This window comes from Anomaloglossus baeobatrachus, chromosome 5, assembly GCF_048569485.1.
Source record: "Anomaloglossus baeobatrachus isolate aAnoBae1 chromosome 5, aAnoBae1.hap1, whole genome shotgun sequence".
Classification (NCBI taxonomy): domain Eukaryota; kingdom Metazoa; phylum Chordata; class Amphibia; order Anura; family Aromobatidae; genus Anomaloglossus; species Anomaloglossus baeobatrachus.
The window spans coordinates 583,392,361-583,420,060 of NC_134357.1; the positions used below are offsets into that span (position 1 = coordinate 583,392,361).

The 27,700-nt window shown below is 45.5% G+C and overlaps 1 protein-coding gene across 1 annotated transcript; it reads left to right on the plus strand.

The window, feature by feature from the left end:
* The first annotated feature begins 502 nt into the window (after positions 1-502).
* LOC142312469 (uncharacterized) lies at positions 503-27,700 on the plus strand. The gene is made up of 13 exons (XM_075351410.1): positions 503-646; positions 776-955; positions 1,037-1,160; positions 1,244-1,341; positions 1,539-1,629; positions 2,396-2,541; positions 23,209-23,358; positions 23,488-23,667; positions 23,749-23,872; positions 23,952-24,049; positions 24,246-24,336; positions 25,797-25,849; positions 25,969-27,700. The coding sequence occupies exons 1-13, from the start codon at positions 569-571 to the stop codon at positions 26,686-26,688; spliced, it is 2,133 nt and encodes a 710-aa protein (XP_075207525.1). The 5' UTR covers positions 503-568; the 3' UTR covers positions 26,689-27,700.

Below are 27,700 nucleotides of genomic sequence, written 5' to 3' on the forward strand. Positions count from 1 at the left end.
AAAAATAATTTGAATAAATACCATTAAGATTAGGGTATTAAATAATTTACTTACTCAAAAAAGTTGATCTCCTTCCATATGTCACCTGTATATAGCAATACATTTGTAAGTTTCAGCTGCTTCATGCAAACAAGATATTCAGTCTTTTGACATTGGAAATATCATGCCAATGTTACATCCGTTACGCTGGAATTCACCTGTTCTAAATGTCTTAAGAACTGTTTTTTTCTTGCATAAGATGAATTATATAACTTATTGCTTAAATGTTTATTATTTCTTGGAACTTAATTAGCAATGAAGCTCTTTTGTTATTACATGCTCTTTATAGTTCTATCAAAATAACGTGCTACTTTAATGAGTCGGTGTTTCTACTTTTGCATTTGAATAGCATATTTTATGGAGAAAAAAGGGTTTTTTTACTTATTTTTTCTTGCACAAGTGATATCTTAACTTTCTATTATTGCCAGTAATTTTATTTCATCTTGTTCCTGTTCAGGTCTCTACAATATCGGATCCTCTCAGTGGAGATCTTCTATAGAAGAGAATTCTCCTGATTGCCCCGTGAAGGATGGATATGGACAGGGACAAGATTATGGAGAGGATATTACACCTCACCCTAGAGATCCTCTTCCGGCTTACTGGAGAGGTGAGAGATTCTGATGATGTCACATTACATCATTCTTATCTATGGGAATAACAGATGGACAGAACTGGAGAGGTGAGGACTCTGGAAATGTCTGTAGTGAGATTTATTACTGTGTCTCTCCATAACCAGGATTACACAGTAGTGAAGAAGACCTCTAGTGAGCGCTGTCAGGCCCCTGTGTCTGAGGGATGGGGAAGACCCCTGAGCCCAATCACGGGGCCTCCACCTCACCCCCCGATACATGAGGACATCAATGACCAGAAGATCCTAGAACTCACCTACAAGATGATTGAGCTGCTGACTGGAGAGGTGACACTGCTGGGAATGCTGGGACATTATACAGTAACACTATGAAGGGATCGGGGGTGACGGTATCATTGTATGTGTCAGGTTCCTATAAGGTGTCAGGACGTCACCGTCTATTTCTCGTTGGAGGAGTGGGAGTATTTAGAAGGACACAAAGATCTGTACAAGGACGTCATGATAGAGGATCTCCAGCCCCTCACATCACCAGGTAATAGACAGGACTAAATACACACGGCCTATAATTATCTGTATGTAAGGAATGAATTCAGCCCCTGTATGTGTCTCCTCCAGGTCTATCCAGTAAGAGGACAACACCAGAGAGATGTCCCCGTCCTCTTCTCCCACAGGACTGTAAACAAGAAGATCCCGATGTTCCTCAGGATCATCAGGTAGATGGAGAGAAGGTGCCATGAAATCTCCCTATGATGTGTAGACGGCTGTGAAGGGCTTATGCTCAGTCTTGTTTTATCCACCAGTATTATATGTGTTATACTTGTGTAATGAGAGCGGTGGAGATGGCAGGATTAGAGCTGATCATAGATGGGACTTCTCCATCTGTCTGTGACTTTTAAAATATTTGTTTCAGGGGGAAGATCTGATCCATATTAATACTACAGAGACATATGTGAGGGGTGATGAGCGGAGTAAAGAGGAGATTCCTACAGATGATCGCCCAGGTGAGTAGTGACCACTAAATGCAGAGAAGTCACAGATTCTTCTTAATCACTTTGTGGCCTGTTATTTCTTTTTTACTGTATATTTTCCTTTCACCATGATAGCACCTAAGTGAGGATCCATCCTTAAGGACAAGAAGCGTACAAGATAAATATGTGGAGCCTTTCCATCACTTCAGAATTTTTCTGTTCTTAGAGAGGGATCCTACTTCTTGGGTGCTCAAGTTTGTTATTTTCTGTAATCAGTAGCTGCTGCTTTGGGCGTTTTACCTACAGCCCTGCTGACTCCGGAAAAGCTTCCATGGGCAGCCTGTGGCTTTAGCTGTCATGTACAAGGTGGGGTGTGGGACAACAGGGGTTCTAAGACACAAGTTCCCACTGCCGGAATTGGGAGGACTTCCACGTCTACTTGCTTAGGTGAAACCAACCGAGAACTCAGTGTAAGTACGCATGCACTAGAATTAGACACACTAGAAAAATGCCACAATGCCAATGTCGGGTTTCTTCTGGATGTAGCTGTGGCCTAAGCTAACAAGCTTTCTGAATAACAGTCTTCGGATTCTGAGCAGATGTTAGAGGATTGAGATGAAAATACATCCTGCTCCCTTTATCATCTTCATATGATGGTAACAGGAACATGTTAGGAAGCTAAAATAAACACAGAAATCAGAAATGTCTATGTTAAATTGTTTAAAAAAAACCCCACAAAACAATATCATTTTAAAGTAATATAAATCAAAAATAATACATTTGGGTTTATTCTTAACAGATAACAATTTTTGGAGGCCAGAAGGATATCAAACATCTTCAGCTTTCGAGGCAGGTGATCGTGAAATCACACATGATACTTATGAAGAGCCCGCCATTATACCGTATATACACAGCAAAGATTTATCTTCTGATCCTTTTAAATCGGTCCTATCTTCTGATTCATCACTGACTGTAAAGCAAAAAGCTCATACAGAAATTAAGATAGATTTAAATTCAGAATGTGGGAAATGCTTCAATCGTGAATCAGATCTTGTTACACATCAGCAAATTGACCCAGCAGAGAAGCCATACACTTGCTTAGAATGTGGGAAATTCTTCAACTATGAATCTGACCTTGTTACACATCAGCAAATTCACACAGTGCAAAAACCTTATTCATGCTTAGAATGTGGGAAATGTTTTAATCGGAAATCAAATCTTATTGAGCATCAAAGAAGTCACAGAGGCGAGAAACCATTTTCATGTCCAGAATGTGGGAAATATTTTACCAAGAAATCACATGTTATTATCCATCAAAGAGTTCACACAGGAGAGAAGCCATTTGCATGTTCTGAATGTGGAAAATGTTTTACCAAGAAAACATATTTTGAAATACATAAGAGAGGTCACACAGGAGAGAAGCCATTTTCATGTTCTGAATGTAGGAAATGTTTTAACCGAAAATCAGTTTTGGTTGCGCATCAGAGAAGTCACACAGGAGAGAAGCCGTATTCATGTTCAGAATGTGGGAAATATTTCAGCCACAAATCAAATCTTGCTATACATCACAGAACTCACACAGGGGAGAAGCCATATTCATGTTCTGAATGTGGGAAAACTTGTTCTCAAAAATCACATCTTGATAAACATCAGAGGAGTCACAGAGAGAAGAGGGAAGAAGCCTTTTTTATCTAGTGCATATGGAACGTGCTTCAACCACAACTCAGATCTCATTGTGCATCAAAAATCTTCAGTGTAAAACACAGAATGTAAAATATGTTTTTACCAAAAATCACTTATCAGACATCAATGAACTAATTTATAGCTAGTGTGTCCATAACCATATTATTATTATTATTTATTTATAGAGCACCATTAATTCCATGGTGCTGTACATGAGAAGGGGGTTACATACAAAATACATATACAAGTTACAGTAGACAGACTAGTACAGAGGGAAGAGGACCCTGCCCTTGCGGGCTTACATTCCATATCTTAAAAGGTTTGAGCTGTCTATTTTTCTTGTGGACAATTTGATATTTATGTACTTATACCCAAGTTTACAATATTTTAAATAACGACAACATTTTTTTGGGAACTTTTTAAATACCCGGGAATTAAATGAGTTGCGACCAAAGCTTTGTAGTATAGCCAACACATTTTAATTACCAAGTGTGAGCCGACCTAGGTTTCTCTTTGATTACAGTTTTCTACAAAGGACCTTGATGGACAAAAATGTCACTGTTGTTTCACCCCCCCACGATTTTGCAAGTTTCCGTTTTTGCGCTTTTGATTTTTTTCCTCCACTTCTTCCAAGAGCCATAATTTTTATTTTTCCATCAATGGGGGCTTGTTTCTTTGCAGAGCAAGTTGTACTTTTGACAGACACCATTCAGTAGCAACCAAAAGTTCTGCTTTTTTTTTTTTTTTAAAGTGTGCATACTTCCGTCTGGTTGTTGCGATTGTTGTTGCCATTTTCGTGGTGAATTTAGTAAACAAAAGCAATCGGTTGTCAGCTCTAAGGATGAAAATTGTGTGTGACATTGTTTTATCCCGTTTTCCACATTTTCTGGGCCAAATATTTTTCATATTTTGTCACGGATAATCGAATTTTGCCTAATTTTTGTGTGTGTGTTTTTTTGAAAAAACATGGCAAAAACGAGGCCAAATTTATTACCAGTTGTCAGGAAGCTTATTATTATGAGAGTGAAATCAGGAAAAAGCCAAAGAGAGGATGCGATGAAATCAACTGTCCTGAGTCAAGTGTCACGAATAAAGGAAGCAAAATAATTTTCTTGAACAGCTGACAAATCTAGAAGTGGACGACCACCTAAAACTTTTTCCAAAGTTCATCACATTATTAAGAAAAAGTCTGTATTTGATTTCCATAAAAGTGCTGCACAGATTTTCCACGGAAATAGTTTTATTTTCAATGGGGCAAAATGGGGGTGATTTGAACTTTGTTTTTTTGTTTCATAGTTACATAGTTACTAAGGTTGAAAAAAGACCTAGGTCCATCTAGTTCAACCTTCCTCCACCAGTTCTACATTTGGTCACTAAGTCATTTATAACCAACAATGTTTTGTGTACTGAGGAAATCATCCAGCCCTTTTTTAAAAGCTGTTATAGTATCTGCCATTACTACCTCTTGTAGTAGGGCATTCCACAGTCTGACTGCTCTAACTGTAAAGGACCCTTTCCTATTTAGCTGTCGGAATCGCTTTTCTTCCACTCGCAGTGAGTGCCCCCTGGTCCTTAGTAGTTTCTTATTTAAAAAAAATTGTTTTGAGCTCTCTATTGCATTTATTAGTCTCCTTAGAGGACATAAAACTGTGATTGTCCGATTGCTTCTGCTATACAGAGGAGTGCATGATCACTGATCTGTATAGCTGAAATCATGATCTATGAATGGCGGCTCGAAGCCAGCATTCACAGGAAGTTTATCATGACAGACACAATGTAATGTCTGCTCGGGACCACAGACTCAGGGTTCCTGTCATGCACAGACTAGAGGATATCCGCCCACTCAGCAGGATCCCAAGAACCCCAAAACCCTTTAACTCCTGTATAGGGATCTTTTTTTTTATTGTTCTGCTGACATAGCGATATGAAGTCTTGTTTTTAGAGCGAGAGTTATGATTTTGAATTACATCATTCATTTTACCATGCAGTGTACTAGAAAATGAAAACCAAAAAAATTATAAATGCAGTGAAATTGCGAAAAGAAGCAGCAATTATTTTTCGGGTGTGTAGTTTTAATGGTATTTATTGAACAGTAAAAATGACCATGAATTATGATTCTCTTATGCATTGTCATTGGACAAGCTAATTATGGAGCAGGTGTAAGGAATATGATGAGGAATATGACATTCATACATGTCAGTCAGCTCTCGCAGCAAGAATTCAACACCAAGAACTGGGAGCCAAATGGCAAGGTGACAAAATCCAATCAAGACTAAGTTGGAGGAGAGTTGTGGCTTGTTTTGTGTTTTAGTCGGAGGGATCTGAAGTTTTGGAACAGGTCTGCAGATGAGGTCAGGTATGGTGATAAGAGGGAAGTTGAGATAGTTATTTGTTTGGAGAGTGCTCAGTTTTAGGGATAGTGAAGGAATGTAAGGATTAGTGAAGCTATGACTTTAAAGCGGGCTTTAAACACAGCAATATCACTAGCGATGTCGCTGCTGATGGCACCCACCCCCGCCGGTCGTGCGTAATGGGCAAATCGCTGCCCGTGGAGCACAACATCACTAACACCCGTCACACATACTTACCTGCCTAGCGACGTCGCTGTGGCCGGCGAACCGCCTCCTTTCTAAGTGGGCTATTCATGCGGCATCACTAAGCGGCCGCCCAATAGAAGCGGAGGGGCGGAGATGAGGCGGCGGAACATCCCACCCACCTCCTTCCTTCATCATTGCGGGCGGCCGCAGGTACGGTGATGTTCCTCGATCCTGCGGTGTCACACATAGCGATGTGTGCTGCCGCAGGAACGACGAACAACCTGCGTCCTGCAACAGCAACGATAATCGGGAAGGAATGACCGGTCAACGATTAGGTGAGTAATTTTGATCGTTAACGGTCGTTCGTGCATTTCACACGAAACGACGTCGCTAACGAGGCCGGATGTGCGTCACGAATTCGGTGACCCCAATAACATCTTGTTAGCGATGTTGTTGCGTGTAAAGCCTGCTTAAGGCCATATGTCAGCATCGTGAAAGAGTAAATGTGGGAAATGAAAAGGTTGATGCAGTTAGTAAACAGTTTTAGATCTTACCATCTGGCCACTTTTGGTACATTTCCGATATGTTTCTAATGTTCACTTAAAAAGCTGCATGCATAGACCAAGGTCATCATAGACTTCGCTCCAAATTTATACACCTTTAATTGCACATGAAAGATACCAGGTGTGAACAGAAAGGAGGAGCCACAGGGAAGCCAGTCCAAAAATCAAGGAATGGATGAACTAAGTGAGAGGAGCTAATATAAACAGTGTGCTAGTTACACACCAGAGGATTCAGTTGACTATAAGAGCTCACATGCTGCAGGCGAGATTGATGACCCGCTGACCTTAAGAGCTTACACTATACAGAAGATAGAGACTTACCCAGTGACTCTGGAGATGAAAAATGACTGCCGTAAAAACTGTGCTCCCCTGGGCACCACTGATCTTTGATGATCCTGGTACTGGTAACCACTATACAAGGTATAGTAACCTGTATGATGTCATAGCTGCAGGGCAGTATGGGTAGGCCAGCGCAGCAATCCAAAATGACATTTGTCTGGTCTCTGAAGCTTCATTAGTGTGGGAGATGGTGCCGGGCAAGATTTTTTATTTTTTTTTTGAACCCCATGAATTAAATCTCAAAATGTCTGAATTCGAGAGGAATCATGAATTTCTGGAAATTCGATTCGAACTTGATCCTCCTATGAACCTATCTGCTCATCTCTACTCCTCAACATTCAAATTACACCACAAAAAAGGAAATGTAGAATCAAGGAATCACAGGCTGGATAGACAAATGATAGAAAAAAATGGAAACAACATTTTCAAAACATCTCGATTTATTAAGTATTGAGTATGAGCACCACTCGCAGAAAAATACAGTACCTACACGCCTTGTTAACTATCACGCTGAATGCACTTGACATGCAAAAAATTAAAATGTCATACTTCCAGTTGCCTTTGTAATTATCAACCAATAGTCATGACGTGGACTGGGAAGAGTACGGCGTGAGGCCAAATATACAACTAAACAAGTGTAACACCAAGACAAACAAGGGGAACACTGGGGACACTTTAACAACGGTGGGCCCTAGGACTAGTGAGGGAGAAGCTGGACACCTCTTTCACTTACTTGCACCTGTAACCTACATTCCTAGCCAATCTCTATACTGGTTCCTCACCTCTCGCCAAGCAGGAACCTGAAGCCCTGAGAGACCCTACAATAGTCCCTGGCTAGGGAGTGGGCAGGTGAGGGACACTAACCTCACGGCTGCACTTAAACAGCAAACTAGGGAAGTAAGACAGCCAGGGGGGAAAAAACACTACAACAAACTGCTGCAGTCAGCACCAAGACTGCAGCAACTTCAAGAGAGGGTTTCAGCAGCTCCTTCCACCTCCTGGCTCAACATCTAAATGGCAAAGAGCATAACCGGCACCCTCTGCTGGTAGTGGAGGGTATATAAAGGGACTGGGAGTGGTCCCAAACTGGAAACACCTGACCAGGATTCAGAAACTGCTGGAAAGCAAACTGACATTAAGCCTACAACTTCCAAAGGAAAGGAAATCCATTTACTATTGAGAGTCTAGCTTAAAAATGACTCTCAAGTCCTTAATTCGTCACTCCTCTCATAATTCAGAGAGACAGGCGTGGCACTAAAAATGTCCCAGATGTGCTCAATTGGTGACTAGAGTCTGGAGAGTAAAGCAATCATTCTATTACTCTCATTAGTGTCACAGGGGCCTCAATTAAGCCATTGTTCTCCCAGCCACTAGTCACATTATGTGGATGGGCGGGTGGACCCAGAGGAGCCATCCCCACAGGGGGTCTCACATGCAGTCTCGAGTGAAGGCCTCAGAAAAACACCTCCAGCAATGCACAGTTAGCATTGGGAGACTGTTTCCAGGGGGCCAAGCTCAAACCCGAGGGGGGGGGGGGGCGCGGCTTGGGGTACTTAGGACACTGACGATAGGAAGGGGGTTGTTGACGGCTGGAACTGGAAACACTCGCTATGGTCGTGGTATCCGTCATCTGAAGGAGCATAGGTTGAGACTGCAGGCTATACTAGTGGGAAATACAAAAGCTGTGGGCCAACCAAAAATTGAGAGACAGTGGTTATCGCCTGGTACGGGGGCAGTGGAACTGCTGATCTCGGTTTGGGATCTCATGACCTGGGGGCATCTCATTTTGGCCATCTACCTGGAGTTGCTGTAAGACTATGGACGAAAGAATAAAAGTAATTGCATTGTTAACCTGCCTAGGTGATTAATACAACCCACAATCTCAGATCTTCACAGCCGCGTGTGACGGGGTATGCGACAGAGCAGGCAGGGACACCAGGCCGATGAACAATCCAACAAATTTTATTGAGGCAGGGAGCACAGAACATCCAATATCCAAATGGTTCTTTAAAGTCCACAATGAGTCCACACAAAGAAAACAGATCCAGGGGTGCCACGCAGCAATCCGATGCCAAGGAAAATGCAACAACAGTCCTTAGATGAGTTCCTTAAATCCGGTAGTGTGACTGGGACAACGCAATCCCACATAGCAGCTGATCTTCAATGTCCCATAGTCCATACCCGGGCACCAGGATCTGCCCTCAGCACAGATCCTCTCTCTGCACCAAACAAAGCATCAACTAACTAAACATGTGGCTGATTCTTTCACCTCTCCTTAGATCCACCCCCTGGATAGAAAGGGTTCACACCCACTTTTGAGTAGTGTCTATATATGGAGAAGTCTCCAGAAGCTCATGGCTCCATTGTGTCCCACAGGCCTGTCTATTGGAGTCACCGCCAGCTGAGAAGAACTAAGACAGCCAAGCAACCTACATGACCCTATATGGCATAGAGTACATGAATAGAGGCTGGGGGTTGGGGAGGGACACATCGTTACACCGCGTGGTGGCGTAAGGTCAATGGACACCTGTAGTTGGACGTTTGGCTTGTAGCCCAATGATTGATTGAATAATAATAATATTTATTCATTTATATAGCGCTATTAATGCCACAGCACTTTACATACATTTGCAACACTGTCCCCATTGGGGCTCACAAGCTACAGTCCCTATCAGTATGTTTTTGGTGTGTGGAAGGAAACCGGAGAATCCAGAGGAAACCCACGCAAACACGGGGAGAACGTACAAACTCCTTGCAGATGTTGTCCTTGGTGCGATTTGAACCGAGGACTCCAGCGCTGCAAAACTGCAGTGCTAACCACTGAGCCACCACAAGACTGCAGTGCTAACCACTGAGCCACCACAAGGCTGCACTCTTTGATGCCTTAAACTTAGTGTGTGATGTCTATGTGACGGGGTATGCGACAGAGCAGTGAGGGACGCCAGGCCAAAGAACAATCCAAAGGGCTTTATTGGAACCACAAAGATAAAGCACCAAACAAATATAAATCCTTAAAGTCTGCAAGGAGTCCACAACAAAACAAAAGATCCAGGGGCACCGCCCGGTATTCCAACGCCAGGAAAAATATGGCAATGATCCTTATATGAGTTCCTTGAGTCCAACAGGGGGAACAATAAAACACAATCCCACGTGGCCACTGATCTCCAGTCTGTAACAGTCCATACACAGGCTCTAGGATCCAGCCTCAGCAATAGATCCTAGTCCTTCTCCAGCCGAGATCCAACTAACTGAACTAACATGGGTCTCATTGTTCTTCTCCCCTGGGATCAGCCCCTAAGGTGGGCCCAACTCCGCCTGGACATTTGATGACATTTGATACATGAATGGACTTTAGACTCCTGGCTCTGTTCTGTTTACCAAGTTGTGGATTGGAGAAGTCCCATGCTGAGAAGAACAAGCAATCCCCACCAGTAGTACATACAGGACAGTCAAGGAGAGACAGACTATTACACCATGAGCACACACGTACACATACACGCCATACACACAGCTTTGCTCCGTACACCTCGTACACACGCGGCTCCACTCCGTACACCTTGTACACACACGGCTCCGCTCCGTACACCTCGTACACACACGGCTCCGCTCCGTACACCTCTTACACACACGGCTCTGCTCTGTACACCTCGTACACACACGGCTCCGCTCTGTACACCTCGTACACACACGGCTCTGCTCCGTACACCTCATACACACACACGGCTCCGCTCCGTACACCTCGTACACACACGGCTCTGCTACATCCACACTGTAAACCCCTCCTGACCCCACACATAAACTTCCCCTCATCCAGCACCATGACAACCAGCACAGCAGAGCCCTGCATACACTGAGGAGCTGATCATGTGACCCCTGACTCCTCCCCTCCATGTGACATCATCACAGGTCCTGTAAGCACAGAGCAGCCATATATCTAGTGTGCGGCTCTGCAGGTGGAGGTAGGTGCAGGGTATTATATATCTAGTGTGCGGCTCTGCAGGTGGAGGTAGGTGCAGGGTATTATATATCTAGTGTGCGGCTCTGCAGGTGGAGGTAGGTGCAGGGTATTATATATCTAGTGTGCGGCTCTGCAGGTGGAGGTAGGTGCAGGGTATTATATATCTAGTGTGCGGCTCTGCAGGTGGAGGTAGGTGCAGGGTATTATATATCTAGTGTGCGGCTCTGCAGGTGGAGGTGGGTGCAGGGTATTATATATCTAGTGTGCGGCTCTGCAGGTGGAGGTAGGTGCAGGGTATTATATATCTAGTGTGCGGCTCTGCAGGCGGAGGTAGGTGCAGGGTATTATATATCTAGTGTGCGGCTCTGCAGGTGGAGGTAGGTGCAGGGTATTATATATCTAGTGTGCGGCTCTGCAGGTGGAGGTAGGTGCAGGGTATTATATATCTAGTGTGCGGCTCTGCAGGGGGAGGTAGGTGCAGGGTATTATATATCTAGTGTGCGGCTCTGCAGGTGGAGGTAGGTGCAGGGTATTATATATCTGTGTGCGGCTCTGCAGGTGGAGGTAGGTGCAGGGTATTATATATCTGTGTGCGGCTCTGCAGGTGGAGGTAGGTGCAGGGTATTATATATCTGTGTGCGGCTCTGCAGGTGGAGGTAGGTGCAGGGTATTATATATCTGTGTGCGGCTCTGCAGGTGGAGGTAGGTGCAGGGTATTATATATCTAGTGTGCGGCTCTGCAGGTGGAGGTAGGTGCAGGGTATTATATATATAGTGTGCGGCTCTGCAGGAGGAGGTAGGTGCAGGGTATTATATATCTAGTGTGCGGCTCTGCAGGTGGAGGTAGGTGCAGGGTATTATATATCTAGTGTGCGGCTCTGCAGGTGGAGGTAGGTGCAGGGTATTATATATCCAGTGTGCGGCTCTGCAGGTGGAGGTAGGTGCAGGGTATTATATATCTAGTGTGCGGCTCTGCAGGTGGAGGTAGGTGCAGGGTATTATATATCTAGTGTGCGGCTCTGCAGGTGGAGGTAGGTGCAGGGTATTATATATCTAGTGTGCGGCTCTGCAGGTGGAGGTAGGTGCAGGGTATTATATATCTAGTGTGCGGCTCTGCAGGTGGAGGTAGGTGCAGGTTATTATATATCTAGTGTGCGGCTCTGCAGGGGGAGGTAGGTGCAGGGTATTATATATCTAGTGTGCGGCTCTGCAGGTGGAGGTAGGTGCAGGGTATTATATATCTGTGTGCGGCTCTGCAGGTGGAGGTAGGTGCAGGGTATTATATATCTAGTGTGCGGCTCTGCAGGAGGAGGTAGGTGCAGGGTATTATATATCTGTGTGCGGCTCTGCAGGAGGAGGCAGGTGCAGGGTATTATATATCTGTGTGCGGCTCTGCAGGTGGAGGTAGGTGCAGGGTATTATATATCTAGTGTGCGGCTCTGCAGGTGGAGGTAGGTGCAGGGTATTATATATCTAGTGTGCGGCTCTGCAGGTGGAGGTAGGTGCAGGGTATTATATATCTAGTGTGCGGCTCTGCAGGAGGAGGTAGGTGCAGGGTATTATATATCTAGTGTGCGGCTCTGCAGGTGGAGGTAGGTGCAGGGTATTATATATCTAGTGTGCGGCTCTGCAGGTGGAGGTAGGTGCAGGGTATTATATATCTAGTGTGCGGCTCTGCAGGTGGAGGTAGGTGCAGGGTATTATATATCTAGTGTGCGGCTCTGCAGGTGGAGGTAGGTGCAGGGTATTATATATCTAGTGTGCGGCTCTGCAGGTGGAGGTAGGTGCAGGGTATTATATATCTAGTGTGCGGCTCTGCAGGTGGAGGTAGGTGCAGGTTATTATATATCTAGTGTGCGGCTCTGCAGGTGGAGGTAGGTGCAGGGTATTATATATCTAGTGTGCGGCTCTGCAGGTGGAGGTAGGTGCAGGGTATTATATATCCAGTGTGCGGCTCTGCAGGTGGAGGTAGGTGCAGGGTATTATATATCTAGTGTGCGGCTCTGCAGGTGGAGGTAGGTGCAGGGTATTATATATCTAGTGTGCGGCTCTGCAGGTGGAGGTAGGTGCAGGGTATTATATATCTAGTGTGCGGCTCTGCAGGTGGAGGTAGGTGCAGGGTATTATATATCTAGTGTGCGGCTCTGCAGGTGGAGGTAGGTGCAGGGTATTATATATCTAGTGTGCGGCTCTGCAGGTGGAGGTAGGTGCAGGGTATTATATATCTAGTGTGCGGCTCTGCAGGTGGAGGTAGGTGCAGGGTATTATATATCTAGTGTGCGGCTCTGCAGGTGGAGGTAGGTGCAGGGTATTATATATCTAGTGTGCGGCTCTGCAGGTGGAGGTAGGTGCAGGGTATTATATATCTAGTGTGCGGCTCTGCAGGTGGAGGTAGGTGCAGGGTATTATATATCTAGTGTGCGGCTCTGCAGGTGGAGGTAGGTGCAGGGTATTATATATCTGTGTGCGGCTCTGCAGGAGGAGGTAGGTGCAGGGTATTATATATCTAGTGTGCGGCTCTGCAGGTGGAGGTAGGTGCAGGGTATTATATATCTAGTGTGCGGCTCTGCAGGTGGAGGTAGGTGCAGGGTATTATATATCTAGTGTGCGGCTCTGCAGGTGGAGGTAGGTGCAGGGTATTATATATCTAGTGTGCGGCTCTGCAGGTGGAGGTAGGTGCAGGGTATTATATATCTAGTGTGCGGCTCTGCAGGTGGAGGTAGGTGCAGGGTATTATATATCTAGTGTGTGGCTCTGCAGGTGGAGGTAGGTGCAGGTTATTATATATCTAGTGTGTGGCTCTGCAGGTGGAGGTAGGTGCAGGTTATTATATATCTGTGTGCGGCTCTGCAGGTGGAGGTAGGTGCAGGGTATTATATATCTAGTGCGCGGCTCTGCAGGTGGAGGTAGGTGCAGGGTCTCTATTATTTTGGAGGACGTCATTGTCTAATTAACCCCTTCATGTCTGTGTTTCAAGAATGTATTAATTTTTTTTTTTTTACTTATTTTTCACTCCTAAACTAGAAATATAATGTGGACACATTTTATAATTGGGTTAATGTTCCCTAATTTGACAGTAAGGTTCACGTTACCGCGTGCACAGACCTGTCCACCATATGTGGAGCTGTGTGGCCCTTGTATAAGAGGGAGCCCACCATGGTCGCACTTGATTTCCCTTCATGCGCTCGCTGTGCCGTATCACTATAGCCTACAGATGAGGGGATCGGTTCACAGGACCCGGATGCAGAGGTCAGGTCAATTATCCGCCCTGTGATCCGCCTCCTCTCTCCCAGCACCCTCAGCTCCTCTTATGAGTAGTTAGCCAATGTCATGTGCATCTTTCCAGGGCGGCTAATCACAAAAAGAGCTGATCACAAGGCTCCTGACCTGGCCTCTGCATCTGGTGTCCGGAAAATAAAAAGTGTCTTGCATGCAGAACCTTTTTTCTGCCAAATATACAAAAAATTCAAATTGGACAGACCACAAAATAATCAATAGGGCTCCTCTGCTTTTATTGGAAACAGGAATACAACGAATCCTAATTACGATGGTCTATTCTAAATGGAAAGACTGGGAAATTTTTTGTTTTTACGCTTTCATATTTTCCTCCTTTTGTTCCAGAAGCCATAACTAGTGATGAGCGAGTACTACCATGCTCAGGTGCTTGGTACTCGTAACTAGTGATGAGCGGGCACTACCATGCTCGGGTGCTCAGTACTGGTAACTAGTGATGAGCGAGCACTACCATGCTCGGGTGCTCAGTACTGGTAACTAGTGATGAGCGAGCACTACCATGCTCAGGTGCTCAGTACTCGTAACTAGTGATGAGTGGGCACTACCATGCTCAGGTGCTCAGTACTCGTAACTAGTGATGAGTGGGCACTACCATGCTCGGGTGCTCAGTACTGGTAACTAGTGATGAGCGGGCACTACCATGCTCATGTGCTCAGTACTCGTAACTAGTGATGAGCGGGCACTACCATGCTCATGTGCTCAGTACTCGTAACTAGTGATGAGCGGGCACTACCATGCTCAGGTGCTCAGTACTCGTAACTAGTGATGAGCGGGCACTACCATGCTCAGGTGCTCAGTACTCGTAACTAGTAATGAGCGGGCACTACCATGCTCAGGTGCTCTGTACTCGTAACTAGTAATGAGTGGGCACTACCATGCTCAGGTGCTCAGTACTCATAACTAGTGATGAGCGGGCACTACCATGCTCTGGTGCTCAGTACTCGCAACTAGTGATGAGCGGGCACTACCATGCTCAGGTGCTCTGTACTGGTAACTAGTGATGAGCGGGCAATACCATGCTCGGGTGCTCAGTACTCGTAACTAGTGATGAGCGGGCAATACCATGCTCGGGTGCTCAGTACTCGTAACTAGTGATGAGCGAGCACTGCTATGCTCGGGTGCTCAATACTCGTAACTAGTGTTGAGCGGGCACTGCCATGCTCAAGTGCTCAGTACTCGTAACTAGTGATGAGTGGGCACTACCATGCTCGGTTGCTCAGTATTTGTAACTAGTGATGAGCGGGCATTGCCATGCTCAGGTGCTCGGTACTCATAACTAGTGATGAGCGGGCAGTACCATGCTCGGGTGCTCAATACTCGTAACTACTAATGAGTGGGCACTACCATGCTCGGGTGCTCGTTACTCGTAATTAGTGATGAGCGGGCACTACCATGCTTGGGTGCTCAGTACTTGTAACTAGTGATGAGTAAGCATTACCATGCTCGGGTGCTCGGTACCCAAAATCAGCAGCTCGGACAGGCTCAACTCAAGTATCGAGCATAACAAAAGTCAACGGGAAACTAAAGCATTTTCTCAAAAGATCTTTCGGAAAAATACTTAAGTTTACCATTGACTTCCATTATGCACGGTACTCGAGTGGTGCGCGTCTGAGCGTCCAAGCTGCTTGTTTTGCACCCGAGCATGGTACTGCTCACTCATCCCTAGCCATAACTCTTTTTTTCCATCGATATAGCCGTATTAGGGTTTGTTTTTAGGTGAAATGAGGTGTACTGCTAGTTGAAACCATTCATTTTACCATTAAATTTTAAGTAGGATGAAATGGTGAAAAACTTTTTTTTTTATTGCAATCATGATAGAATACTACTTTTGGACATGTATTCAACAAGCTGCGATCAGCTACTGTACAAGCCATGACCGTGGATAATGTGTACTGTTACATATCAGGAAGGGAGCAGAGGCAGAAGACTGATGGACACATATGAGTGTGAAGGCCTAGGCTATAAATTATTTGTCCAGTGTAATATAATAAGATAATCTGTCCTTTGTTTTATGTATTGCTTCTCCACATATACCTAATTGAAATATTAACGGAATGTATAATCAAAACAAATTATGCTTAGGGCTAAGTAGAATAAGTTTTAGTTCATGTATAAGTAACTAACATTCTTGAATAGAAGAGATGCTTATCTGTAGTTTCAAATAAGTAACTGACATTGTTCTATTCATAGACTGTCATCTATGTCTAGACACACTTGAATGTTTTGCTAACGAATGTTGCTAAGACTGTTTAAACAAGGAATGAACTATGCCCAGGCTAGCTGGTTGGTTAATAGATAATGTGGATGTACTGAGTAAGCTGTGTATATATATGCTGTGTTATGAATACAAGGATCAGAAGAGCACTGTGCTTCTCCCGTATAGAGATACGTCTCTGTGTGGTCATTTCTCCTGATTCATCTGCGCAGTTCTGATTTGGAATCCTCCTCCGAGACCCTGAGAGAGATCCCCTGGAGGTCTCCCCCAACATGAGTACATAATTCACTGCTATGGCTGTGTCAGTCAGCACTCTGGCTCTGTTCCCTGCCTAACAGGACGCATTATGCACTATCATGTTTTGTTCTGCAGTTTTTGCAGTCTGCATTTGTAGCTTGACAGTAATATAGAAGCTGTGAGGGTAGCAGCCATGGATTCCGATGGGAGAGGGAGGATAGACTGAGCACAGTCTGACTGACTGCAGCTCGGCAGGGGCAGACCACGCACCCTAATCTCAGATTGCATGGAAGGAGATGTTATCAGAAGCATAGATATTACTACCATATTTCCCTGAAAATAAGACCTACTCCCAAAATAAGCCTTAGCAGAATTTTTCGGCTTCTTGGAGCATGCTTAAAATATAAGCCCTACTCCAAAAATAAGCTCTAGTTGCAATTCATCATACTAATAGTATTGTGAAATAGGGGTTCGGCAGTCTTCTCAGGATACGTAACTGTTATTGCGCACATTGCCCCGTTTTCTTGCTGTAAATTTGATTAACATTTATTAAAGGAATATTCCAAGGAGATAAAAATGTATAATCACACACAGGCTAGATAAACTCATGTTAATGCAAAATGAATATTTAACCCTTCCCCTGCCTACCTCTCTTGATGACTACTGGATAGTGGGGAACCTGGGCTCATAGGCTGACCCTCAAGCTAGGGGGCTCTATGCTATCCCTAACCTCAGGGATACTCCTATTAGTGGAGAGGCGTGAGTCTCCTTCCTGGCCCTGCTCCTGACCAGTCCTGATCTTATTCCCTCTCCCACTCACCTCCGGAGGGATGTGTTGAAAACCACGGAACTAGACAGATAGGGGAAACCAAAACAGTTACTCAGCACGCACACAAAGATCTATAAGGCTAGGTTCACATTTCCATTGTTTTGCATCAGTCACATGCTTTGCTTTACGCTTGTGACTGATGCATTGTACAACAGATGACAAGAATTAGAATTCATTGTCATGAGAAAGCGGATTCCATTGTAAAACGAGAGAGAGAGAAAGAACGATCAGCTGATCATTCGCAATAGCTGGCCGCCGGCTTTTGAGAGCGATCAGCTGCTCTCCCGGTCGCCGGCTTTTGAAAGCGATCAGATGATCTCCCGGCGGCCGGCTATTGTGAACGATGAGCTGATCGCTCTCATTAGCTGGCCGCCGGGAGATCAGCTGATCGCTCTCAAAAGCAGGCAGCCGGGTGATCAGCTGATCGTTCGGCCGCCGAGAGAGAGCATGCGCAGTGAAATCAAAAGGATTCTGCTGCTCTAAAAACGTTACATGCTGTGTTTGTGACGCCCTGGGCAAACCAGGGGTCACAGGTCATTACACCACCACACCGTACACCCCAGTTAGGAACATCCAAGCTAAACCAAAATCCTTGTTGCCTTCCTCCAGGAGCTGGTGTCCACACCAGGGGGTGGGCCAGGCGGTTGGCTCCGCCCACCGAGGAGTTCACAGCTCTGGAGGCGGGAAAACCAGGCAGTTGAAGTCTAGCTGAGGGCTAAAGTGGAGTCCAGCTAGGGACGGAAAGGAGAAAACAAGTAGATAGTTTGGAAGTGAAAGTAGAAAGAAGTGAAGTGGTAGAGGAGCTTAAGAGAAAAGCTGAAGTAAAGTAAAAAAGAGACAGTTTGTAAAGCCTGAAGTTGGTCCGGGTGTGTGCCCCGGGCTGAGAGACAGCAAGGTCAGCAGACGGCGGTGATTGTCCGCAGGGGTGACTGCTCGGAGGTTACTGGAAGGACCGCGGACGGGTGGTGACCCGGCGGTCTGGAGCAGTGTACAAGGAACAGTCAGCACCAGGGCAGGGGCCTTTCGGATCCCGGCAAGGCTAGGAGTCGCCATAATTTGCCAAATCCGTCAGTGAAGGGGACGACTGTCTCCCAACAACCAAGTCCCGATAGAAGGCAACAGTCCGACCATAACGGAGAGACACCGTCACCGCCAGGGCACCAGTTTCTCAGCGCCTGCGGGCAAAGTAGGGCTCCTCCGGCCCATATCCAAGCCGGGGAGCGGGTTACCGGTGGGAACCCATCGCAACCACAACCATCTTAGGTGCAGGACAAAGGGACAGTCACCGTCAACTACTGGGGAAAAGCAAGTGCAGCCGTCCGTGGGAACCGTCTTTCCAGCCGTGTGTTTTACCGAGAACTGTGTCATCATCTCAGGCTGAGTGAGTACCACAGTGCCGCAAGGCACAGCGCTGCCCCCGCGTCCCTGCTCCCACCAAGCCCTGCATCTCCCACCACATCACTGGGCCCCGGGATCACCAACCCCTACCCACGGAGGGGCAACACAACAACTTCCTGCTCCACACCATCATTCCCGGGATTCCCATACAGAGCAGCGGTGGTGTCAACAAATCACCACAACCGTGGGTGGTGTCACGGACAATAGACTATATCCCAAAACCCAATCCCCTTTCACTCACGGGCGAGGAGCGCCGCTCGAGACCCCCGGGATCCGGCCCACCGCTCGAGCCACCACTGAGCAGCAGCAGCCGGACCCGAGCAGAGGGGTGAGCGCAGTGCTGACACCCTCCTCCCCGCCTGCGACATGTTCCTGCCGCCCGATGGTCAATTGTTCCACGACTGATCAGTCGGGCGGCGGATGCAACACAAGGGCATCAGCCACAATCCGCTGCTCATACAAGTCTATGGGAAACAATGGAATCCGCCAAACGGATTGCGTTGTTTATCAGAGCGGCAGATTGTTACTGATCATAAACAATGGAAATGTGAACCTAGCCTAAGACAATAAGAGATTATTAGGAAATTGAGCAGGAAGGAAGCAACAAGACAATAAGGGTAAACTCCACAACTGTTCCAAGCAAAAGCAACACTCTTACCAGTCTGGGACACCACACCTCACAGTCCAACACAGGATAACTGATAGCTTGCATGAGTAGATTTCATCCACATAAGTAGGAGGGGAGCAGATTGTGATTGGCTTCCCCATCACATGTGATCACAGGAACCTAACAAGCAGACCAGCAGAGATGAACTCTTATTAGACTGGCTATGAATGAGCACACAGCAGGTCGATGGAGTAGTCTGCCTGTGTTGATCCCAGACACCAGAGAAACCATCAGGTGGAGTGTCCGAATCTGCAATGTGAACACAGCCCACCACCGCCGTGACAGCCGGCAAAATTTGTACAAAACTTAGTGTGACACTACCCTTCTGTGCCGAAATCAATGATTGGGTGCAGTCACACTGCTGTATTACTTGTAGAAAAAGAGACAATCAGACTGCCTTATTAAGTGCGGGGAGAGAGACAGTTACTCAGAGAGAGACGGCAGGAAGAGAGACAGCTTACTTGTCCGAGGCTTGCATCGCAATGTATAAAGTAGCATTGAACATAAAAAACATATATAGCCTCACTACTTAGAACTTTAGAGTCTTGAAGAAGGGATTTTAGCAAAGAAACCTTTGACATACTGTGTCTAAGCATCTAACCATGGCATAACACGACCTACTGTTCCCGAGTGCATCTTCATGGTGGTAGTTCTCCCGAGAACTATAGTCCAGTGGGAATAGGATCAGTCACATAGAAAGCAACTGCTTGAATGCCCCAGTAATTAATCTTGTTCCAGCCAATTAATGACATCTTCTAACAACAAAACAATTTAGCAGGGTATAGCATGGCATAGTTGAGTTAGCTGAGTTGTTTGGAACTTCGGAAAATTTTTAATGTCCATGAATGTTTGCTTCCTTTTCTGCGATTTAAAGGAAAAGTTGGGAAAGATTTGAATCTCCTATCCATTCAATTTGTGGACCTTGGCATCTATTGAGTTCCATAGTCCTATCCTGGTCTCAGTAGTTTATCAACTTGACAAATAAATGTACAGTATGTCGACGAGCACTAGGTGGCAAAGCTCGGGAAGAGATCCGGTGAGCACAGAAGATAGGGGAGAAAGAATTACTGTGAGGAGCGAAAATGTAACAATGTTTAGAACTTTTGATTTTCAGGCTCCATATCTCACCATCCACTACAGTTTTGAGACGACCTTCATTTTATAGACAATCATCTTAGCTATCTCATATATAAATTTGACGTGCAACTATTTAGCATATGATTAGTTATGCAGATTCTTGTCATGTCACTGCATTGTTACTGTTTTGCCCCTAAAAATCAAAAGTTATTTATTTTATTTTTTTTAGTATTTTGTAAATCTCCTTTAGCTTTCAGCACTTTCTAAATCTTTCTGGGCATGTTCTCGATCAGGTTTAAGCATGTATCGACCAAAATCTGATCCCAGGTCTCTTCTACACACTCCCACTGTTGGTGCTTACTAGTCGGCTCACTTGGGGATGTATACAGCTTTTTCTTCAATTTTATCCACAAGTGTTGGATTGGGCTGAGGTCTGGGGACTGTGGGGGCCAATCCAGAACCTCACTTTATTGTCATTGAACCATTTCTTTGCCAGTCTCGATGTATGTTTCAGGTCATTGTCCGTCTGGAACACTATGTCATCCTTTTCATATCCATAGTACTTGAGTGTACAAAGTAACTCGTCTTGTAGTATACTCACATATAGCTCACCACTGAGACCACCATCGATCCTAGTCAAGTATCCAATGCCTTTGGCTGTAAAACACCCTCATATCATGCGGTTTCCTCCACCGAACTTGACAGTTCCTTCAATTTCTTAATTCATTAGCCCCTTTTTCCCTTGTCTTTTCCAGAGCCATTTGCACCCATCAGAACCGTCTATTGACTTTTGTCTTATCTCTCCAAATCACTCGATTCCAATCATTAGTTGTCCATTTTTCTGCAAACTAGTGCCGACACTTCCTATGATGATCGTGAAGTTTAGGTTTCTTTACCTTTTTTCAGGCCACCATTCCAGACTTGTGTATTGTGTTGTGCTTCGCACGGTGCTTGCATGGACGTCTGTGATATCACTATTATGAAGCATACGAGCCGCCTCCACTGCTGCATTTGTCTCCCCAGAACTGATAGACCTTTGTTGACTTAGAATTTTTGCCTGTACGTCGCCTCTTGGCTTTTGAATGAATGGACGGATTTTAATTCATATTCTCCCATCTGTCATGGCCTCACATGATGCAGTTTGGCAATTTTCTTGGCAGAGAGACTGCTCTCGATGAGCTGGATGATCCTGTTTCTCTTTTCTTGGCAAATCTTCTTCATGGCTGTTCCTCGATTTGAAATAGTGACCTTTCGCTTTGGAATTATTATTATTATTATTATTGTTTATTTATAGAGCACCATTGATTCCATGGTGCTGTACATGAGGGGGTTACATACAGAATACATATACACGTTACAATAGACAGACTATCACAGAGGGAAGAGGGCCCTGCCCTTGCGGGCTTACATCCTAAAGGATTTTGGGGAGGAGACAGTAGGTGGGGTGTAGGTTGGGCGGCAGCTCCGCACGGTGGTGGGGCGGCAGCTCCGCACGGTGGTGGGGCGGCAGCTCCGCACGGTGGTGGGGCGGCAGCTCCGCACGGTGGTGGGGCAGTGAGGTCATTGTAGATTATAGACATTTCTGAACAGATGAGTTTTCAGGGTCCGTTTGAAGTTTGCAAGTGTAGTAGATAGTCTGACGTGTTGAGGCAGCGAGTTCCAGGAGACTGGGGATGCTCGGGAGAAGTCTTGGAGTCGGTTGCATGAGTAGCGAATGAGAGAGGAGGAGAGAAGGAGATCTTGGGAGGACCGGAGGTTACGTTTTGGAGTGTAGCGAGAGATTAGTTCAGAGATATATGGAGGAGACAGGTTATGGATGGCTTTGTAGGTCAGGGTTAGTAGTTTGAATTGGATACGATAGAAGATTGGGAGCCAATGGAGGGACTTGCAGAGAGGAGAAGCGGGGTGGTATTGAGGAGAGAGGTGGATCATTCGGGCAGCAGAATTAAGGATGGACTGGAGAGGGGCGAGTGTGTTAGCAGGGAGACCACAGAGGAGGATGTTGCAGTAGTCGATGCGGGAGATTATGAGGGCGTGCACTAGCATTTTTGTAGATTGGGGATTGAGGAAAGGGCGGATTCTGGAAATATTTTTGAGTTGAAAACGGCAGGAGGTGGAGAGGGATTGGATGTGTGGTATGAAGGACATGGCAGAGTCAAAGGTCACTCCGAGGCACCGAACTTTGGGTGCTGGGGAGAGCGTGATGTTATTAATTGTAATGGATAGGTCAGGTGGAGAGTGCAGGTGAGATGGAGGAAAGATGATCAGTTCAGTTTTGGCCACATTAAGCTTTAGGAATCAACCTAATAACACACTGAGCTATTAGGGAATGTAAGAACAGGTTGTAAGTTCAAAAAATTGTTACCCTTTTCATTGTCAGTGTAGCTCCATAAGTTTCCTTGAGGACAGCTTCCAAGAACACACATGGATTCTTGCTTGTATTGCCTTCTGGGAGCCCAATGTTGTTACATCTAAGCCAGTGGTTTTCAAGATTCTCCATCTTCTACTTTTGATCAGCGGAAGCAGAGCCTTAGGCTTCCACCGTTTTGATTATGCAGTATGGTAGGGTTTTCCTCTATTGAAGTTACTGCAGTACCAAGAACAGAGACAGCTAGGCGAGGGTCATCTGAGATATGAATATTTCTGTCTCATAGGACCACTGTCTGCAAATTACTTCAGCTTACTATTTTATTTTGCTTTGCATGAGGCATGACGGGAAAAAATAGGAATTGACAGGTATAATGTACAGAATTGAGATTTTACCTTCCTTATTATCTCCAGTGGTTTTACAATGGCTTATTTTCTTCCCATTCAGATCTCTAAAATATCGCATCCTCTCAGTGGAGATCTTCTATATAAGAGAGTTCTCCTGATTCAACCGTTAAGGATGGATATGGACAGGGATAAGATGGCGGAGAGGATATTACAACTCTTGCTCGAGATCCTCTACCGGCTTACTGGAGAGGTGAGAGATTCTGATGACGTCACATTACATCATTCTTATCTATGGGAATAACAGATGGACAGAACTGGAGAGGTGAGGACTCTGGAAATGTCTGGAGTGAGATTTATTACTGTGTCTCTCCATAACCAGGATTACACAGTAGTGAAGAAGGCCTCTAGTGAGCGCTGTCAGGCCCCTGTGTCTGAGGGATGGGGAAGACCCCTGAGCCCAATCACGGGGCCTCCACCTCACCCCCCGATACATGAGGACATCAATGACCAGAAGATCCTAGAACTCACCTACAAGATGATTGAGCTGCTGACTGGAGAGGTGACACTGCTGGGAATGCTGGGACATTATACAGTAACGCTATGAAGGGATCGGGGGTGACGGTATCATTGTATGTGTCAGGTTCCTATAAGGTGTCAGGACGTCACCGTCTATTTCTCCATGGAGGAGTGGGAGTATTTAGAAGGACACAAAGATCTGTACAAGGACGTCATGATGGAGGTTCCCCAGCCCCTCACATCACCAGGTAATAGGACTAAATACACACGGCCTATAATTATCTGTATGTAAGGAATGAATTCAGTCCCTGTATGTGTCTCCTCCAGTCCTATCCAGTAAGAGGACAACACCAGAGAGATGTCCCCGTCCTCTTCTCCCACAGGACTGTAAACAAGAAGATCCCGATGTTCCTCAGGATCATCAGGTAGATGGAGAGAAGGGGCCATGAGATCTCCCTATGATGTGTAGACGGCTGTGACGGTCTTGTGCTCAGTCTTGTTTTATCCCCCAGTATTATATGTTTATACTTGTGTAATGAGAGCGGTGGAGATGGCAGGATTAGAGCTGATCATAGATGTGACTTCTCCATCTGTCTGTGCCTTTTACAATATTTGTTTCAGGGGGAAGATCTGACCCATATTAATACTACAGAGACATATGTGAGGGGTGATGAGTGGTGTAAAGAAGAGACTCCTACATATGACTACCCAGGTGAGTACCCAGGTGACTTTACGTCCGATAACGTTGTTACTCCCAGTGAGAGCCATTCAGATACTGCAAGCAGCTCACACTGGGAAGAGCACTCTGCTGCTAGATCGAGTGGCTAGCATACGTACAGTACCCGTACCCCCAACTCGGACACTGATTTTTTTAGTCCGTGTTCGGTGCGACACCGAACTTTACTGTTTTGGTTCGTACGTCTCTAACTACAACCAACAAAGAGTAAAAATCTTTTTTACTTACCGTATTTTTCGCTTTATAAGGCGCACCGGATTATAAAACGCACCCCAAGTTTAGACATAAAAAAGGGAAAAAAAGAAAAATGGGGTCCGTCTTATACTCCGGTGTTCTCTTACCGGAGGGGGCAGCAGTGGTGGTGAAGCGCGGTCACAGGAGGCAGAGCTTGTGCTGGCAGGCGCGGCGGGTCAGTGGCAGTGGGGTCCGTGGTGGCAGGTGCAGTGGCATCCGTTGTGACAGGTGCGGTGGTGGCAGGTGCGGTGGCGTCCGTGGTGGCAGGTGCGGTGGTGTCCGTGGTGGCAGGTGTGGTGGCGTCCGTGGTGGCAGGCGCGGTGGCATCCGTGGTGGAGGTAAATGAGTCGTGCAGCAGGCCGGTGCAGTGAGTGTCCCAGTGTTCGCGGTTCAAATGATGGCGCCTGGAGTGGCGCATGCGCAGATGGAGCTATCATCCAAGGGCTCCATCTGTGCACACGCTGACTCCCGGAGCGGCGCGTGCGCAGATGGAGCTCTCATCCAAGAGCTCCATCTGCGCACGCGCCCGCTCCTGGCACCATCATTTGAAACTGGGGCTGCGGACAAACTGGATAACCTGCTGCACAGCCGCCCGCCCCGCACACACAGAGTGGCAGCCAGCAGGCTGCCCGCCCACCCTGCGTGCAAGCGGCCGGGTACGTGTGCTTGCGTGCGTGCGGGTGGCAGCCGGGTACCTGTGGCAGCCGGGTGCCTGTGTGAGGGTGGCAGCCGGGTGCCTGTCAGTGCTGGCTGCCTCCCTCACACAGGCACCCGGCTGCCGCCCGCACAGGAACCCGGCTGCCGCACGCAGGCACCCGACTGCCGCCCGCATAGGCACCCGGCTGCCGCCCGCATGCAGGCACAGGCACCCGACTGCCGCCTGTACGCAGCCACAAGTACCCGGCTGCCACCCACACGCAAGCACAGGTACCCGGCCGCTTGCACGCAGCCACAGGCACCTGGCCGCCCGATCGCGGAAGGAAAGGAAGGAAAAATCTTTTGGGTGCTTTCCATTTTTTACTTTCTAAAACCAGTTTGACAAAGGAACAAGACTCTGGCACCCATAGCTTGCACTGGACACCGTTGCAGATTACATTTCAAATTCCTCAGTGCTTTCATGTGTGTTTTTTAATTAAAAAATTATATATATTAAATTTCAAAGTAATTAAATTTAAAAATAATAACATTGGGTTCATTCCTAGCAGATGACTATTCTTGGTGCCCACAAGAACATCAAATATCTTCAGATTTCAAGGTAGGTGATCATGGAATCACATACGATACTTATGAAGAGCATGTTATTATCCCACATACATGCACTCAGTCCAAAGAGCTGATCCTTTCCAACTGGTTCTATCTTTTCATTCATTGCAGATTGTAAAGCAAAATGAAAGATTTCATATAGGAATTGAGCAATATTCATGTTCACAATGTGGGAAATACTTCAACCATGAATCTGATCTTGTTACACATCAACGAACTCACAGAGCAGAGAAGCTATATTCATGTTCAGAATGTGGAAAATGTTTCAATTATGAATCCAATCTTTCTAGACATCAGCAAATTCACAAAGCGGAGAAACCATATTCATGTTCAGAGTGTGGAAAATGTTTTAATCGGAAATCAGTCCTTGTTGAGCATCAAAGAATTCACACAGGAGAGAAGCCATATGCATGTTCAGAATGTGGAAAATGTTTCAACTATGAATCCAATCTTTCTAGACATCAGAGAATTCACACAACGGAGAAACCATATTCATGTTCACAATGTGGAAAATGTTTCAATTATGAATCAAATCTTTCTAGACATCAGCAAATTCACACAGGGGAGAAGCCATATTCATGTTCAGTATGTGAAAAATGTTTTAGCCAGAAATCAGTTCTTTTCAGACATCACATACTTCACACAGGTGAGAAACCATTTTCATGTTCACATTGTGATAAATCTTTTAAACGGAAGGCAGATGTAGTTGCGCATCAAAGAAGTCACACAGGGGAGAAGCCATTTTCATGCTCAGAATGTGGGAAATGTTTTACCAGGAAAGCACATCTTGTTAAACATCAAAGGATTCACACAGGGGAGAAACAATATTAACCCCTTAACGACCACGGGTAGTAATATTACGTCCAAACGCCAAAATTATATTTTTTAGTCGCCACAAATTTGGCGCAAAATGCTATAACAGGCGATAAAAACGTAGCATATGCGCAAATATAGTGCCATTAAAAACGTCAGCTCGAGACGCAAAAAATGAGCCATCACTAAGCCATAAATCCCAAAAAGTGAGAACACTACAGGTCGCGAAAAACATACGCCACTTTTTTTTAGACAAATTTTTTATTTTTTTTTAGCCCCTTAGATAAAAGTAAACCTATACATGTTTGGTGTCTACGAACTCGCACAGACCTGAGACATCACACCAACACATCAGTTTTACCATATAGTGAACACCGTGAAGAAAATATCTAAAAAACAATAGTGCAATCACACTTTTCTGTGCAATTTTTCCACATTTGTAATTTTTTTTACCATTTTCCAGTACACTATATGGTAAAACTTATGGTTTCATTTAAAAGTACAACTGGTTCCACAAAAAAAAAGCCATCACATGACCATATTGACTGAAAAATAAAAAAGTTACATCTCTCGGAAAAAGAATGGCGAAAAAAAAACAACGGAAAGCGCAAAATCGGCCGGTTGTGAAGGGGTTAATGTTTTATATGTGGGAAATCTTGATAAAGCTTAGTAAACATCAGAGGAGCCACAGAGGGAAGCAGTATTTTTTTTTTATGTAGGTCATGTGGAAATGTTTTTACCAAGAAATCACTTCGCTGCTACATATCAAAGAGTTCAGACATGAGAGAACCATGATTCATGTTAAAAATGTGGGAAATATTTTAGCCACAAATCAAATCTTGCTAAACATCACATAATTCATACAGGAGAGAAGCCATATTCACGTTCTAAATGTGAGAAATCTTTTAAAAAATCAGATCTTAATAAACATCGGAGGAGTCAAAGAGGGAAGATGCATGTCGAAAGTGCTTCAACCACAACTTGGTGAGCTGGCAAATATTTCTCTTGAGATAGTTTTCTACAAAGGAAC